This window comes from Cebidichthys violaceus, unplaced genomic scaffold (assembly GCF_023349555.1).
Source record: "Cebidichthys violaceus isolate CVI_PGR_0920_01 unplaced genomic scaffold, fCebVio1.0.p SCAF_12, whole genome shotgun sequence".
Lineage (NCBI taxonomy): Eukaryota > Metazoa > Chordata > Actinopteri > Perciformes > Stichaeidae > Cebidichthys > Cebidichthys violaceus.
In genome coordinates this window covers 5579486-5597676 of record NW_027176285.1, presented here as the reverse complement: position 1 = coordinate 5597676, position 18191 = coordinate 5579486, and the positions used below count along the sequence as shown (strand labels likewise).

Below are 18191 nucleotides of genomic sequence, written 5' to 3'. Positions count from 1 at the left end.
AAAACAAGTTAAAAAGATAAAGATAGAAGCTAAAGCTACAGAACACAATGTTAAAGTGACCCACCACATCACCTGGCGATCAAGACAGCAGACAATGAAATTAAGGAACAATGCTGTTCCTGCAAAGCCGTGTAGGTCTTAATTCAATTACAATCATTAAAAAGCAAAGGCAGCATGTGTAGACATTCGGTATACCTTCAGTTGCTTGTGTAGCACTGAAGTGCTAGCGCTAGTTAATGGGTGCTACCATACTCTGCTAGTGTTAGCTCCACAGGTTTTCATTTTTCCAACCTCTGCAGGTAGCAAGTATCACTATTACACAACGTAGGGACAAAGCAAAGATTTCCTGAGAGTCGTAACAATCCCATTTCACTCATGTCTTTTCGCAGCCAGAGTATAATAATTCTGTGGTATGAGTAATCTTTTCCATGGAGCGTAGATACTTTACACTGTCTATGACAAGGCCAGTAGTAGGAGGGTTTCTCTGAAGTCAGCATTTAGTAACAGAGGTGTTTACTTGTTGCAGCCAGAAAGATACTCAGCAGAAAAACCTCCCTTTTACACAAACCTTCAAACTACAGGAAGGGGAATGTAACATCCATACTCAAATCCAGTATCCTTGACACCACTCATCCTATACCTAAATACGTGGGTCAGGTTTTACTCACCTGACGTATAGCGAAATGGGCACCATGGTGTTAAGAACGATGATGTATCCCCAGAAGCTGAGGAAGCCTCTATAGTTGGCGGTCTGGCCTTTGCCGTCGTACAGATACCAGGCATGCATGCCGATCTCCTCGTACCAGAAGGTGTGCCCGATGGCCAGACCTGCCGCCACCAGGATCAGCAGCACGAAGATCTAAAAGGGAGGGAACAGAAATGCGGTTACACAATGGATGACTATCAAAAAGGCCCAGTAATATTAATAAACCACACAAAGAACATGCAGCCGAAGACGACAGTATATTAGGGTCATTGTAGGTAAAAAACGGCGGAATACTATGAATTTATGAGATCAAAGTCGTAAATTTACAAGAATAAAATGTAATATTGTCCAAGATTATATAGTCATAAATGTATGTGGAAAAAAAGTTTGATCAACCTCACCACACAACAAATGCAACCTTTAAACACTGCTGTAACGTAGTAATGCCAGCCATCGGCTGAATTTTGTTGCGTCCAAAGTTGTATTGTATTGTTAAGAATGACCTCTGAGCGAGGCGAAGTTCCTGAAAGATACATAATACGCGTTTTCTGTTGTCCCTTTGTGTCATTTTATGAATGCCGACATTGGTATGCTTTGTACTTTATCTTCATGTTGGGCCTGTTGTGCGCATTATTTTGCCAATGGGTTATCAGATAAAACCTGAAGATTGCTGTTTACAATGTCCGAAGTGAAGGTCCTGAAAGATTCATACAGACGTTTTATTTAATGTTCTTTCTGTGTTTGTTTATGAACATAAATAAATACTAATAATTAACATTTTTGCACTTGGCGGCTCACATTACCGCGGTCTTCAAAAGGTGGCATCTATGGTGTGGTGAGGTTGATCAAACCTTGCAAAGTGGAGTGATATAGTTCCTTGATAAGAACCTGCTCAGTTTTTGTCTCGCAAATTTAAAACTCAGATATTCCTTTTCTTGTAAATTTACCACTTTAATCTCATTGTAAATACTGAGGATTTGTTTTTCTGAATATTACCTCCCTCACCCAGCTCCATAGTCTTTCATTTTTACCTACAACAGCCCTAATACGCCATTGTAGCTGACAAGGAAGATAGACGATTCGAGGAGATGAATGAAAAAAATGAAAATGAATTGTGATGTTGATGAACTTCGCCTCCTACTTGTCTTACCGTGTAAACCATGTAGTTCATCAGCTCGTCAATTTTGGTCCTCTTGAACCTCGTCTTCCCGCCATTCTTCATGATTTTGGTGTCAGCTCCTACGGCATCACATAAAGGTGAACAGTAGCCATTGCAATCAGTCATAGTTTTTGATCATCAATAATATTCTGAATTATTTACTATCAAGGTTCAATTTAATTTGGTAATTAGGAATTAATGGTGATTTGTGATGGAAGTGACAATTATTTGAATTTTCTCAGTTCGGACTGTAAAATCTCAAAATAATGAGAAAGGCAAAAGACGTCTCCAAATGTCTTTTGTTGCGCCAACAACCCTAAACCCAAAGATATTCAATTTACTATCACGTCAGACAAAGAAAGTAATCAATTATCAGAATTGTTGCCGATTAATTTCTTGTTAATGAATTGTTTCAGCTCTAATGTGGATTGTTCATATGCATATGGATCAGGTGTCACCTAACGCAAGAAAAAATTACAGATTTTTTCATATTTTAGATAGATACGTATAATAAATGTGTTAATGTTTTCTAAACCTTGCAATTCACTTCAGTTGAGCTGATGATGATGATGATGTCGCTTATCCACATCTTCAGTGTACACTTGACAGCGCTAGAATGCTCTTTTCACAAATTTCAGATTTCTGCAGTGATGTCGCGTGTATCGAGGGGTTCTCACCTGCGAAGATGACCAGGCCGTGACACACCTCGGTGTTTCGGATCGTGCAGCCTCGGAGCAGCATGTTGTCCAGGTTCAGAGGGTAGCGCTCCCGTTCCCACAGCATCGTCCCCACGAACTTGTCCAAGCGGTTGTTTGGCTCCTCGCACTCGATCAGAGCTTCGGGAGACACAAAAGGACACGAGGGCAGCTTTTAAATTACATTAGAACATGAACTAACAAGAAGGTAACGATTGCACCGATATTCTGAAGAATATCCTGCATTAAATACCGCAAAAAAATGGGCTTATTCGTTTTTTCAATACGGTTATGGCTCTTAATTCTCTCAATAGCAAAGCATCATTATTTGAAATAAATGATATTTTTTAATTATTTATATTTCACTTTGAAACTATGTTTGAGTGACTAAAAGTGAATCAGGTTTATGCAAATAAATTTGGCTTGTAGTAGTGAAGCGTGCCTACCATTAAACTCAGCCAGCCGACGCACCTCCTGCAGCCGTTCATCGGTCACTCTGAGTCCCAGCCTAAACTTCAGGTTGGTCTCCCTGAAGGGAAAAAAAAAAAAAAAACATACGCAAAAGGACTGAAAACCAAGCCCAGAGGAAAGCACAATCACAGGTCAACAGATAAAACATCATCAAAGTTGGATTAAGATGAAGAGGAATTTTAAAAAATGTTTAATTTCACTTCATGTTAGGAAATAACGTGATCAGTCAAGATAAATAAAGCTTATTTATGGAAAGATTTTATTCTCTGATGCAAGCTGCGTGCCACATAGCGAGTTAATAGTTCCATAAGAGCCACATGCAGGCCTCTCTGTTTGATTTAAAAAGGCGTTTCTCACTTAATCGCAGAACATACTGGTCACATGGCCGAGCTTGGCAGAGTTTGTTTAGCTCTTGGCAGAAGCTCTTTACACATTTGCTCTCCTCTTGTCAGTGAGTAATGTGTTGACTGAACTCTTGAAGAAACTACAGCTCAAACAAAAACTTGTCGGAGCAAAGAACGCTGAGCAGCAGTATCTCTAAACAGAATGTACTTCATTATTCAATTTGAATAGCGCAGTCAGTATTACAGTTCAAAACTAAGTGTCCTTAACACTAAATTACGATAACAATGATGTGATTTTGGTAAAACAAAAAACAGGTCAGAGAGTCTTACCCGTCGAGCTCAGCTGTTTCTACATAGGTGAGGCTGTTTGGGTTGGAGCTGGATAACAGCAGGATGTCAGCCTGAAGAGGATACAAAAGATATACACATTTAAAAAAAAAAAAAAAATCATCTGACCACACATCTGCTTCGGGTGCATTTCTGGCCTGCTTCAAAAAAAAAAAAAGAATTTTCTCAAAGTTGGCAACGATTAACAAAGAGAGACATTTCTGATGGTTTCGAGGTGTCCCTTTGGGTCAGCTGGAAATTGCAGGAAGTCACACGAGCGCATTTGATCCGTTTACGTGCTTCAGTCAGTCAGCCAAGTTACTGTTACACATTTCAGAAAGAAAATTATCACAAATCATCATACCGGAATGAAGTCGTTCTTCTTCAGACGAACCACGTCTCCAACTTGGATGTCTCTCCACTTCAACTCTTGAAACCTGAAGCAGAGACCGAGCAGAGTTTGTATATTGTTCTCTTTTTGTTTTGTTTTTTAAATGGAGGACAAGAAAGTTTGGGGAGCAACACAAAACACAATTTGATATGCGTCAGATGTCAAAGTAGATTTATTTCAAAATGCTAAATAAATGCTCAAAATACTTCTTTTAACGTTTAACGTTCAGAATCTAAAACACGTGGTCAACCGAGAACTTGAGCTACTGGCATATCTCAAAAATGGCATCAGTATAGAATATAGAATAGAAAATGTTTTTTGTTCTGACCCGCCGTCCAGCAGCACGTCACACTTCCTGTTGTTGATCTCCTTGTCCATCCTGTGCCGTGCCTGGAAGAATTTTAATTAAAAAGATGTCAGGACACAACGGATAACTTCCTACTCATGTAATCACATGGCAATGTACTGTAGCTTGAACAGCAATCAATTGATTTCTAGATCTTTGTCTGAAATTAGATTTTTTGCACTCATTCTTTGCATCAAAAAGTAACAAACTTGTGTAAATATTAAATCATATTTATTTAATATCATAAGTTTAATTTTGTATTCCAATATTGGCTTCAAAAAGGTACATGTTTGTGAATCAGCTAAATTAAAACTGACTGGTATAAAATGTTCTTAAATTCCCCCAAGTTAATCCCAGCATTCTCTCAAAACTCTATGGATGAATGATTGCTGGAAACGCATGTAGCTACAGCCTGAGCTTTAAGTTGTTTGATTAAAAAGAATCGATATTCAATGATAAAACCTGACATGGATTTACCTGTGTGTGTGCGTGTGTGCGCGTGTGTGCGTGTGTGTCTTTCCAAAGGAGAAGTATTACCAGATCGTCCACCAGGTCTTTGATGGCAGTGACTCCCAGCACCACCACCAGAGGGATCAGTGTGGTGTACCAGGGCAGAGTCGTAATGTCCGGAATAATCTAACAAAAAAGAACAGTTGATGGCACTTACTGGTCCTTTTGTTTATTGCATCACTATAAATCAGAAAACGGGGGGGGGGGAGGGGGGGTAATCTCTTTTTCAGATGTACCTGTAAGATGAGCAAAGCCAGGAAATAGAGGTTGGCGACTCTCTTAAACTGCTCGTACAGGTTCAGAGGGAGGAAGGTGAGGACGTTGTACTTGTACGTCTTGATGGAGTTTTCCTGCAGAGAAGAAACACAATGATATGATGGGTGCAGAGTCAGTATTTTTTATCCTGTGCTGATAAACTGCAGAAAATATGCATCTTAAAAAGGGGCACTATGCCGATTTTACACATGAAGAGTGGTGTGTTGGTCATCAGGAATACTACTCAACCTGTGAAAACAGTTGCATGCTGAGTGAGATGCTCTGAGAAAATAACCCTGATGATGTCATAGTGATGTCATCCAGCTTACTGATCTCTTTAAATTCATAACAGAAAGAATGCCTTTACAAAGTGCTTATCAGGCAGTTTTGACCCTTGACCCGTGCTAATAAACTCTGTTGCATGGATTTCGAGCATTTTTTTATCTATTTTTTTTAAGTTTAACTCAGACTGTCTATAAGAAGTGGATGCAGTTGAGGTGACGTCACCCATTGGTTTGCGGACTGCGGTTTTGAAGCCTTGAGCTTGGCATTTCGGCAGTCGCCATCTTGGATTTTGGCCACCACCATTATGTTTTTCTGCAACCAGGGAGCGTGAGCGACCATATTTGGACCATAACTTACTAATCGAACATCATGCTGTATTGAAGAATACTTGAAACTAGAGATTGAGACCATAAACTCATGTTTACTGAGGGAATAAATAAAGAGAGAAGTAGAGTCATTTTCTCATAGACTTCCATACAATCAGACTTCTTTATGAAACCAGAGGAGTCGCACCCTGCTGGCCATAAGAGAGAATGCAAGTTTAAGGCACTTCCTTATTGGGGGTTGCTGCCTGGTTTCACATCAGTATATACTGCAGCTGCCCCTACAAAGTACGTACTGTTGCCTGCAGTATGCATTTAATTGGAACAACCAATTGCACCTTGAGCCGTTTGTCCTGAATCGTCAGTTCTCATGGTGTCGGTAGTACTGAGGCAGTGCTGTGTTGCAGCAGAGGAGAACCATTTGAACTTTTACGTTTCAGCCTGGTTTCCACTCAGTGGAGAGTCCGTTCCTCCCACGGTGTCCCCCACCAAGACACTGAAGCCCTACCTGCTCCAGATCTGTTCGGAGAGTTGTATTTCACAGAACAACATCAACCTTTCTGACCCCAAAGGTGTTGGATGGCCTTGAGGTCAGGACTCTGCGCAGGACGATCAAGTTCTTCCACACCAAACTGGGGAAACCTGTTTTATTTTCAAAGTGTTTGGAAGAACACTACAATCTAAAAACTATCATCAGATGCTTTATAAATAATAGAACTACCCTAAACCAGGGAAAACGGCCGCAGACCAAAAGTATGTGGACAGGTGGCAGGGTTAGAGTATTGCTTGGTTGAAATGTCTCCTCTACAACAGAAGCACTAGTATGTGTCGGGGTTGACTGTGCAGGCAGTGGCCCAGTTAGTAGCGACGTCAGTAATAAGACAAGAGCTGCATTTCATTACAGACAACCATCGGAACTCTGACAACTGCACCAGCTTTCTGGTAGATCTAGGACTCTAGAATGCACAAAGGGTTACTGTTCTTAGAAACATGTGGCTTCAGTCCCACAGAGTCTCGCTGCGTCCATTAGTGAGATACAGGTCGGCTCAGCTGGATGATCAGCTTTCAGCCTCCACAAAGACCGACGACACAAAAACACTCAAATGACTCAGCAAAAACAGAGCGGTGACATCAGGAGGAAGCACACATAATATCAAATTAACACAGCTGACTTCCTTGTTGGTGTTGTACATCAAGTTCAACCTGTGATTCATGTTTTACACTCACTGTTCTTTGGTAATTATGTCAAATATTGTACCAGACCTGACTAAAATCCCTCATAGTAATACTAATCTTATCACTAATGGTGCATACATTTAATTTAAAAAGGATTTAATAGTGAAAAAGAGATCTCTTTGTCTTGCTAAGAGACCAGACATTACAAAAGTAGCACATTGATAAACTGCTAGCTGTAACATTCATATGATACCATGTTACTTTTGAATGAAGAAATAGCACAGTCTTACTCTTACAAATGAAAAGTTACGTTGATGAGCAATAAAACGCCCACTGATCCAATACAATAAGGGGTTTTGCTGGTGCAGTCTTTTATACTCCCAAAGGGACGCATACACAGGCTGCTGTGGACACCAAGGAAGCAAAGTAGTTCTCTTTACCCTGTCGGCTTGGAGGAAGCATTCCACACACGCAGTAGATCGCTACACCACCACCTAAACCCAGACGTGCACACTCAAAAACAGTCTGTCAAAACAGATTCTAGTGTACTCGTAAAGTATAACTTCAGCTTTACTTGGTCTAGTGGGACCTTTAGCTTATGGTGGCTAATGTTCGATAATAGCAGCAAACTTAAGATGGATATACGCATCTGCTTAACTCACATTTGCTTTTCTCTTTCCAGATTTGAGGACTTATCCATATGTGCTGCTATTACACAACATGCTGGCATGTATCGCTGTCCAATAATTGTCTCTTTTGGGGCTCAACATATTGTAGCACCAGTTGGATCTGGTCATAAAAGACGTGGGTAAGGGACGAGTTTGGGTCTCAGTTTTGAGTCTTATGAGGAACTCCAAAACAATGTTGTTTTTTCAGCTTTTGCTTTTTAACAACAAAAACCACTTCTAAACATTTTCCAAAATCATCCTTCAGGTTTTAGGTTGATTCTGACACGCAATAGTTGCGAATCACACGGTCTCACAGAAACGCAGTATTTACTTACTGATCTCTATCAGTATGACTAGTGGATACATTGCTCTTCTCCAGTCTTTGAATATCAGACTTGCCTTAAACAACGTTGCATAACCCACAATGTCAAAGTAACGTAGACAAAAAACTAACAGGAAATGTTGACTCATCTCTCTACTGCAAGTGTAATTGTCTGCAGGTTGATTGTGATAGAACTGAACTAGTGGTGTAACGGACTATTGTTGATCTGTGATTAAATTACTATAACAAAGTAAAAGGATAACCTGTAGAATTTTTGATGGTTTACTGACGTCAGAGTGGTTGAAATGATTTTTGGGACGGTGGATCCTTGAAGACCAGCTGCTATAATCAAACAACAAAAAGGTCGATATATCTGCCAGTATGGATCGTCAATGATTATCAATTAGCATCGGTGGCAAAAAAAAAAAAAACATCTTCTGGGATCTCTAAAAGTTATATTTGCTCTCTGTTGTCTTTGGAGCTGATCCGATCTGTGAACCGATCCAAACCGCGTGTTTTATGATCTGTTGCACCACTAAAATGAACTAAAACCAATGACAGCCTTGAAGGAAGAACATCTATCTAATGAATGATTTATATTTAATATAGACAGCATGATGAACAGCTCATTTAAAAACATGCCAAACACAAAACGTCTTTGTCCAGGGTGTGTCGGCCATGCTCTATATGCTTAGGATTAGTTTCTACCAGGACCAACAAGGATGAGGATGAAGGCGCCTTGGGACCATTAAAGTCCAATAAATAGTTTTATGTCAGGCATGACAGAACTTACAGAGTATCTGCTCTTCTTGATGCATAGGAAGACTTTTTTCTGAAACTCTGGCAGCTGGTGATAAGGTCGGTCGTTGGCTTTCACCTTCCATCCCATCTCTGAAACAGAAAACAATATTGAATATGGTTTCCTTCACTAAAATGTAATATGTAAACTACAGAAGAAATGTTTTTCTACGATGTACAAAATGAAACTGGTCCATCTTCTTATGAGTGTGAAGTTCACTCAAAGATTAAATTAAAAGAAAGTCATAAGTATGTCTTAAGCGACTCACCGCTGGGTTTAGCTTCCACATGGGGTAGCGGGGCTCCTGGCGGCTCTTCTGGTTCCTCTTCAGAGCTCGCCTCCAGTTCGTCATCCGTCTCATCATCGCTGTACGGCATGACCTCATCGTCAGGCCCCAGGGAACCCTGGGAGTCCACACGATGCCGATTCATCTTGGCACCTCAGGTATCTGAGAAAGAAGAAAAGTTGCAGTTCATGAATAAATGTAACATAATTCAGATTTTTAAAGCGATCAGAAAACAAATGGGGAACAGGTTTTTATACATTCCGAAACCAACAATCGGACAATGGACTGGAAACGCCCCTTCAGAAACTGACAGTGTGGTCATGCATCAAAAAACAAAGCATGTACGGTTGGAATTATTGAACACCGTACAAACATACTGAAGAATCGTCAGGCCTCAGACATTCACAATGAGGTGGAGAGAAGCAAAGAAACGCTGAGTCAGCTGACGTTTGCAGCAACAGTGACTTTCCCTACATTGACAAACCAAACATGTTCAAAAACGACACATCATGACTGAAAACAAAACGTATCTGGAAAGATCAGACCAAGAAAGAGCACAGACGGAACAGGAATGCAGATCCAGTGAATCAGGAAACAAAGGATGATACATTAATCAGCTGTTAGAGATGATGTAATCTGCATGTCTTAACATTATGACTTTATGATCCAGCTGATGGATCAGTTTCACTCAATCTATTGTGTACAGCCATCGATGCTCATTAAACAAAGAAATAAAGAGCTGCAGTGCGGGTTTACCTCCTGATGTCATGTGACATTGTGTGATGACTTTGCGGTGCGTGTTTGTGTGTTCAAGTGTCATAATGAACATGCACACATTGGCGACTGAGGAATGTGACCACACCTTCTTGATCGTTCGATTTTTCCCTCAATAGAGACCAACGTATCGGCCCGAATCTAACGCCGTTTAGAGTCGACACTGATGCGTACGTATTGGCTCTCATTGAGTTTTTAAGAGTGGTGAGCAGAGTAAAAATAAAGTACAATGGTGGCTGATATTTAGAGACATGCACTCTGAGGCGCACACCTTGACAACTAGACCCCCCCCCGTAGCCCCTGATGGACTAATCATTAGTCCACTCATTGGTTCATTTTTTTGAACCGAGAAACCGCTGTTTCCAGTCCCGATGCCGGACTAATCAGTCAACGTGAACTCGATGGGGTGGGCGGATTAAAAAAAAAGGTCTGGACCACACCGTCCCGCCGCCGGAAATACTCACTAGATCACCGACTGTCTATTAATCCTCTGCTGAAAATAGTCCCCAACAACAGCATCATTTCGACCTGTTTGAATAACGTTTGATAAAAACTACAGTGCCCAGCTGTTTCAGTGTATTACTGAGCATTTAGACGGCAAATCCACTGCATCACTGGAAATCATCCGTCTGACGGCTCCTGGTTAGCAGGTGCAGAGTTTGGGTTGGCGCTTCCCATCATCTTAATGTTTAATGACGCGGAGGAGTCCATTAGCACAGCTCATTAGTCCGGTTTCCAAGAACAAACACCTAAAAAGCACTCCACAGGGTCATGCAGGGACTATGGCAGGAGTTTAGTTTACTTAGGAATTTACATTTTATTTTGAAAGTTTAATGCCTAGATACAAGAGCATGAGGGGCAGAAGTTTACAGTCTACTAACATGAACATTTAGCTCAAAGCAGCTCACAGAGCTGCTAGCATGGCTGTGTACTGTTAACATCTATTTAGCAGTGGTGGAGGAGTATTATCAGCAAAATGTACTTAAAAGAATAAAAAGGTTAAGTACTTATTATGCAGAATGCCCCATAGAAGTATATTATTTTATTCTGCTTTCATCACAAACAAATACATGCAATTTAATGTTTTAGTTACTTTGTATACTACTGGGTAGATCAGCAGAATAGTGTGGTTTTTTGCGTATTCTGTGACTGAATGAAGCTCTGGCGGGTCACACAAGTCTGCACATGAAAAGTAAGGAGGTGGAGGAAAACAGAGAATTTCAAAATCTAGGCAGGGGAGTGAAAGAAGGAGAGAAGGAGGGAGTAAATGAGATGACAGCTACTCTCTTAGCAGGTATTTCAAATAAGAATTACAACGTCTTCAGTACTTTACCCTTTAGTTTTGGCGACAGCAGTTGAGACGGAGTAAAAGTGGATTTATGGGGCAGATCCTCTATTGAACAATGAAGCAAATAAAAGACGAATCATTGCCCTCCAGAGGAAGACCTCCAAGATGACCACCGGTCCCCTCGAAAAGAGTCTTAGACACTTTTCTGAAGTTTGAGTCCAGATGGACTAAAGGAAGACGTCTTCATCCAAGGATAGACGGGCATTTTTGTCTGAGACATCCAGTCAAACGACGTGCCACACCAAAGGAATACACAACCTCCACTTAAGCCCGCATCAGTCTTTTAGAAAGGCGTCATCACTGGAGCCACGCATGCTGCTAAAAATAAAGGTTTCCTTGATTGTGAAAGAAAAGAAACCCTACTTCGTACTTGCACTGACATGGTTTGGAGGCATGTCTCAATACATGGTCTAAATGAGGCCCTGTGTCCTCTCCAGATATTATACTTTATGTATTAAATCATTGAGGTGTAAGAATACACAGTCAAGTCATTAATCTGATTGGCTCAACATGTCAGGCAGCACGGTTTTCTAGAGAGAAGACTACTTCTAAAGCCTCGGTAGTTTTGGAGTGGCTGTGTGGAGTTTGGATCCTGAATCCGCCCCCCCATACCCCTCCTTCAGATCCCTTTGGTTTCTGCTCATGTAGTGTCTCCCTTAATACATGCAAATAACTCAAAAGGACAAAAGTCTGGACAACCAGCAAAGGCCGGGGGGGGGGGGGGGGGGGGGTGCGTGATCCATGTGGAAACAACAAACAAGACTTCTCTGGTGCTGGCAGCTCTGGGATGGACGGATGAAAAGAGAAATGGGAGTTTTTCTGATATCGTTTGAAGTGCGAGGAGCCGCTGGGACCAGAAGTGTTTTTCTTGAAGCGATATCCTCAACACAGGACTCTCCTGGAAGATTCATCAACGATTACATATTTAGGTTATGGCCACCGGTTGAAATGTCTTCTACTGTACTTCTAAGGAATCGTGGGTTTTCTGTCAGTGTCGCTCAGCAGACAGGTGATACTGCAGTTCCCATTAGCTCATGGAGAAGAAGCCAGTCTGAGGCGTGAATCACAGCAGCAGCACATTCTTTAAACTAAACATGGCGCCGGAGCTGCTAACTCCTTAGGCTGTAACAAACAATTAATCTGCTGATTCGTCCATCCCAGTTTCTCCAAGGTGACGTCTTTAAATTTCTCATTTTGTCTGTCCAAAAGCCAAATATATTCAGTTTAGTAAGACAGAAGAGCAAGAAATCTCCATAGAGGATGAAAACAGCATGTTTTTGTATGAACTACTAACAACTAATCAAAAATAGTTGGCGATTATTTTTCTGTTGATCGTCTGACAAATCGTTGCAGCTCTAATAAATTTGAATTTTTAGCTTGATGATTGGGTGTTTCTTACCCCAAGAGCACTTTGGGAGTCGTAGTTACCTTCTACCCCAACATCTTCCTGTATACGCAGGTTTCTAGCTTTTCAAAGGGCCGGATTCTCTCTCTCTCTCTCTCGGTTGTTATTCCTTTGACAAACTTGATGAGCACAAAATGTAGGCGACTGTTACGCCACTAACAGCACACCCCACTTACACATGCGGGGGGGGGGGGGGGGGTTGATAGCCACTAAGGAAACTACTTGGCGTAAGAAAAAAAGTTGCAGTCTCAACAGAGGAAAATTAACTGTTTAAGAAGCAAATGGTTACTTCTGAGGTCAAGTTTTGAAGTAAATTAAGACATTTCTGTGACAGCTACACAGCCTCATCTAAAAAACAGAGAACCGGGGGTTCAGCAGCAGCAGCAGGGCTGCGAGGATCGCTCGACTCGGAAAACAGGTTAATTGGTTTCGTGCCAAGCATCACTATGGCAACAACAAAGAGCAGGGAGGGAGGGATTCACGGGGAGTGGGACAGGAGAGCATACCTGAGCGACGACCTGAAACCTGACACGAGGGAGGAGGTGCGGCTCTCGCTCAAAGGTGAGGAGGAGGCTCTACACTGGTGACCCACACCCTGAAGACACGGTTTAGTTTTCTATTGTCCTCTCTTAAGGACTGAGTGTCCCGCTCCAACGCTCTGACAGTCCTTTAAAGAAAAGATCAACTTCAAATATTATTTTACATTTATGATCAGAGTTTTTGCATTTTATCTTCCCAGAGCAAACCTACTGGCTAATAAAACATGCATACATACATGGTTCATATCCATTTTAACCAATAAATTATATTTACTGGTCATTTCCACTACCTTTTCCATGCCTTTGAAGCAAAATGTCATGACCACACTTTCTCAGAAGTGTCTGTCTATACATGAAAAATCTGAATAACACAGTCTGGGTCTGACGTTATCCCGCGAAACGTTCAGCGACTTCACCGATCTGTCTGAACATAAAACTATGGTTTAACCAATACCGATTTTTCTCAGTCGATCTGAACTCAAACACATTTATTATACAGGTATTTGTGAATCAAATATCCAGGACTCTCCCATAGCTTTCTGGGTTCATGCATTTTTTCTAACAACTTCTCCAGGCCTAGAAATTGCTATTTTTCAAATACATCTTTTCTCAAGTTTAATTTTTCTGTTTAAACGCAAAATTCATTGAAAGCAGGTAAATTTCTTACCAGTCGTTATTTAAGGGAACAGTCAAGTCAGTGTCTTGGGTATGTAGCTGTTACTCCACCAGTAACAATAAACTATCATACAGAGAGGTCGTTACATTCCTTGAGTATTTACCTGGTACTTGCGTGATATATGGTTTGTGTCTTTGTTTCAGTACATAGTATCGTCTTCAGTTCGTGAACACAAAAGGTGACCAGACACATCACCAAAAATCACGGTGTCCCAGAGGCACCTTCTCCAGGACACCATGGAAGATTTTGGAGAAAGAAAAAATAAATCCTTCAGAATTTCCTTCCCCCGCGAATTAAGACAATTTTTGTCGGAAGACAAAAGGGTTTTTAAACCAATCAGGGCATATTTGTCTTCTATCAATTGATATTGGCAGATAAAGTTAACATAGTACATTTTCTAATTTATTTTTAGCCTGCATGGACAGATTCGTGTTGGTCCTGCTGATCCAGGACACCAAACCTGATCCACCAAAACTAATCACTTGTTTTCTTCTCAGTCTGTGGCTGAGTTTTGAACAAAATTTCACTGAAATCAATGAGATGTTTTTTTGATATCGCCTGCTCACAAACAACAAAAGAAACAGTAAGCAAAAAGCAAAACCTCCTTTGCAGCTGGTGAGAGTGAAAGAAATTTCACTTATTAGTTATGCATCGAGATGAGCTCCCGCTGTGATGGGGAGAGTAAGTGTGTGTGTGTGTGTGTGTGTGTGTGTGTGTGTGTGTGTGTGTGTGTGTGTGTGTGTGCGCGTGCGTGTCAGGTTAATGCGGAGTGGGGTTTCTGGGGCACCTGGGAGTGAGTGAGTGAGTGAGTGAGTGAGTCTGTAACTATACAGGTGGGAAACAAAAAGAATAAAGACTCTGCTGGAATACCACTTGATGCATTGACTCTGCACATAGAGCAGCACACTATTTGCTACTCTCTTGCTTTATCCACTATTTTTTTTAAGTGTAAAAGTATCAGTGTGAGGTTGTGCTCACTTAAAAAAAAAAAAGAAGAAAAAAAACAAAACAAGCGGCAGCTTCCCCGTACAGTTCAAAGTCAGAAACGATGTGAAGCTTTCCTCCCAAACTTGAAACTTGTCTAAGACCGTAGTAAGTCTCATCGTCTGGTGATTAAACAATATGACACAAATATGTTGCAGCAAGAGCATTTAGTCCCGTTTATAGCCTTTTTAGGGCTGTAACTGGCAATTGTTGTCATTATCAATTAATCTATTGGCTATTTTTATTAATAATGAGATAAATGTGAAATGTTTAGTCTCTAAAATGTCAGAGATGTCAATTTATAATGCTGTTTTATCATGAGGGTAGCAGAAATAGCTGTAGAAGCTGGATGTCTGCTCGAGAAATAAAATAAATGAATATTTTTAACATTATCAATGAATGCACTAATAGCTCCAGAACTGAAAGAGTGTGTGTGTGTGTGTGTGTGTGTGTGTGTGTGTGTGTGTGTGTGTGTGTGTGTGCTGTTAATGAAGCTCAATGAAGGCCAATGAGTCGAGTCTCCATTGAGCTTATTCTGCATTTCACTCACAGCTGAGAGTCCTGACAACGAATCCATGAACAGCCCCTGAGCAAGGCACCAACACTGCCAGAGTTAGGGGTTCAACTCCTCTCTGGGTGAAGTCAGTGTAAAGCCACGGTCGTCGGCAGACGTCACGATAAATCACACTCAGAGGGTGAATTTGTGCAGGGCTCCTCCAACACCAACAAATAACAATCACACTAACATTACTTTTGTAGTCAAATTGTATTTGACTCCTTATTTGCTTACAGGTGGGTAGCGTCTCATGCATGTGCAATCACATATAGTACAGGCACGCATTTGTGGGATCCGTTTAGATGTTTGTACGCAGATGTATGCATTTGTGTCATGTTGCCTATTTATTCACCTATCTGAACTTTAATTTAAAAACAAAACAACAGACTGGTGAACCCAAGACATTTTAACACGTTAAAAAAAGACAACAAAAAACCCAGAAATAATCTGGTTGTAACAAACACGTCGCCGTCAAAGAGCTTCAGCCCCCAAACGCATCCAAACACACACAGAAGAGGCCGTGACGTCTTTGCCTCAGCTCAACCCTTCGAATCCAATTTGACTCTCAAGAAGCAATTCAAATTCTCAGTCGCTGGTCTCAAGGTCCAAACCATTTCCATAAGGAGGCAAACATTTCCATAAGCAAAAAAAAGGGCCGAGACTCTCTGCTGCTTGTTTATGGAAAAAAACACCCAGAGCCGTCACTGTGTTCAGATGCAAAAACGCCAGCTATTGCACCGTGTGGGTGTGTTTCACAAGCTGCCCGGCTTCTGTTTGTCCGTCACATGTTTATGTTGTGACAAGGTAGAGTTACACCCCACCCAGAACCTCTCTCTTTACAGGAAAAGATTTCCCTTAGACCGGGACGCAGCTGTTAACAAAAAAAAGTTATAGTTTGAACAGAAAACTGCATCTGTGATCAACATCGATTCACGTCAGTAGAAATAAAACACTGATCGGTGACAACGTTTCACAGCACGAACAAAAAGAAAAAGTTCTGAGGGTTTCTCCCCTTTTCTTTCTCCCCTTCTCAAATATTCTCCTCCACATCCTTACCGAGACTCTGTACATCTGTCCGCCCATCCAACAGCTTCCCTAACACTAAGGGAGGGAACTCAAAAGCAATGCAATTAATCTCTTTCAAACCAATGCAAAAAGTACAAAACACAGATGCAAGAGCTCCTTAGTCATCATGGTAAGACTCGACTATGTGACCGGAACACAACTGAGCCGGGAACAGCAGCCCTGGAACTATGGGGCTGGGTGTCCTCTGAACATGTTCAATACTAGAGCTGAAGACACCTACACTTGAATATTGATACCGAAAGAGACAGAGTGTACAAATATCATGCTAAAATGCACATTCTATCAGTTGCAGTTTGCTGGAAGTGATGAAGGGTAAGCCCGGTTCATTTAGCATGCAGTTGACACACCTGTCATAAGTTTGCTTTCATTAAAACCTCAACTCCTTGCATTTGCTCCTGCTGTTCTTAACCAATGATTAGGGAACTAACGGGAGTAAAAACGGGAACCAGCTTTAAAAGTGACCGATTTTCATCACGCGGTGGATCTCACTTATGCTCATGTGAATAATGTGAATTTCCAAAAGTAACTATTAAGTATTTGAAAAAGTAACTAAAACATATTCAAAACTAAAAATCTTTAAACGTGTTCAATTTGTGAATGGAATTTGACGTGGCATTTTGTTTCCTTGTCGGTAAGAATATCTCTATACACATACTGCTGTTGAATTGCATCGACTGAGAGTCTACGTCCCTTAATCAACAGGTACTCACAGTAGGCTGCTTTACACGTTTTTTAAACTAGAGACACTAAAATGTTCAACTAAAACAAGTCACAGGCCAACGTTTTAAGCTAACATTTTAACCCAAACAAACTAGTTCCCAACCAGCGACGCTTCCTCAGGGAGGGGCGGTGAGTCGAGCAGCAGCCGCCCAGGTGAAACCCTCACCTGTCCTCTGTGCATTGTAAACGCCGTTAAGCCTTTTTTTTTTTTTTTTTTAAACTCAACGTAAAACACGCAGGAACATTCACACATTTAACTGGACTTACCGCGTGTCTTTCGGCAGATTTATATTTAAATAAGAGGTGAACGCTGCTCTCCGTCGGTGTTCCTGGGCGTTTTGTCACCGTACCATGTTTTCCTCTTCTTCCTGCTTGTAGAGAGCTGTCAGGCGGGGGTGGCTAACCGCCCTTCTTGTCCTTCTTCTTCTGCCCCCTCCCACTCCGCCACCTCACCTCACCTACTTTGCCCCCGGACGAACCTGTCGGGCCGGTCCCACACGTCAAACGCTTCGAACGACAATAAATAGCTCCTTTAAAAAAAAAAAAAAAACTCGAGCAAAGTCCCAAGCTCTGCGGGATAGCGCCGATGAGTTTCTGGTCACGTGATGCACAGGTAAAAGGTGCGTAATTGAATTGTTAATCATCAACATGAATCCCATTACTTTATGACTGTATGAAAATAATTGCGCTACAAAAAACAAGTGTATGTGTCTTGAGCTTGAGCTTGAGGAGGGGAAGAGGAAAAAGGTTCTACGGAGCCCCGTGTTATTATTGTATTACTACTATAAAGTGTAGGCGCAACATAACCCTCGGCTATATGAGATTAGTTATATATTAATTAATTACAATTTTCATAAATTAGTCAAATCACAGCAGCATGTCAGTGATGTTATGAGTCTGAGTGAAGGAGATGAAGTGAAGTGATTGGATCTACGGCCAGAGCTGCTGTGTTCAACCATCGCTCTTAGAGATTGTGCTACACACAGTACTTACATGTATCATTTAGAGGTACTTTAACTTTACTTGAGTGTTTCCATTTC

At 41.2% G+C, this 18191-nt stretch overlaps 1 protein-coding gene across 1 annotated transcript in view; it reads right to left on the bottom strand.

Moving 5' to 3' along the window:
- Window positions 1-17524, bottom strand: part of atp8b1 (ATPase phospholipid transporting 8B1) — a 31089-nt gene extending 13565 nt beyond the window's left edge. Inside the window, exons 1-12 of the mRNA XM_068705994.1 lie at window positions 17419-17524; window positions 9046-9225; window positions 8772-8869; window positions 5186-5299; window positions 4977-5075; window positions 4422-4483; window positions 4067-4139; window positions 3706-3776; window positions 3007-3089; window positions 2543-2701; window positions 1857-1945; window positions 669-859 (exon numbers count right to left, since the gene is read on the bottom strand). Of these exons, the coding sequence (XP_068562095.1) occupies window positions 669-859; window positions 1857-1945; window positions 2543-2701; window positions 3007-3089; window positions 3706-3776; window positions 4067-4139; window positions 4422-4483; window positions 4977-5075; window positions 5186-5299; window positions 8772-8869; window positions 9046-9208 (1202 nt within the window). The 5' untranslated portion in view covers window positions 9209-9225; window positions 17419-17524. The remainder of the gene's footprint in view (window positions 1-668; window positions 860-1856; window positions 1946-2542; window positions 2702-3006; window positions 3090-3705; window positions 3777-4066; window positions 4140-4421; window positions 4484-4976; window positions 5076-5185; window positions 5300-8771; window positions 8870-9045; window positions 9226-17418) is intronic.
- Between the last annotated feature and the right edge of the window lie 667 nt (window positions 17525-18191).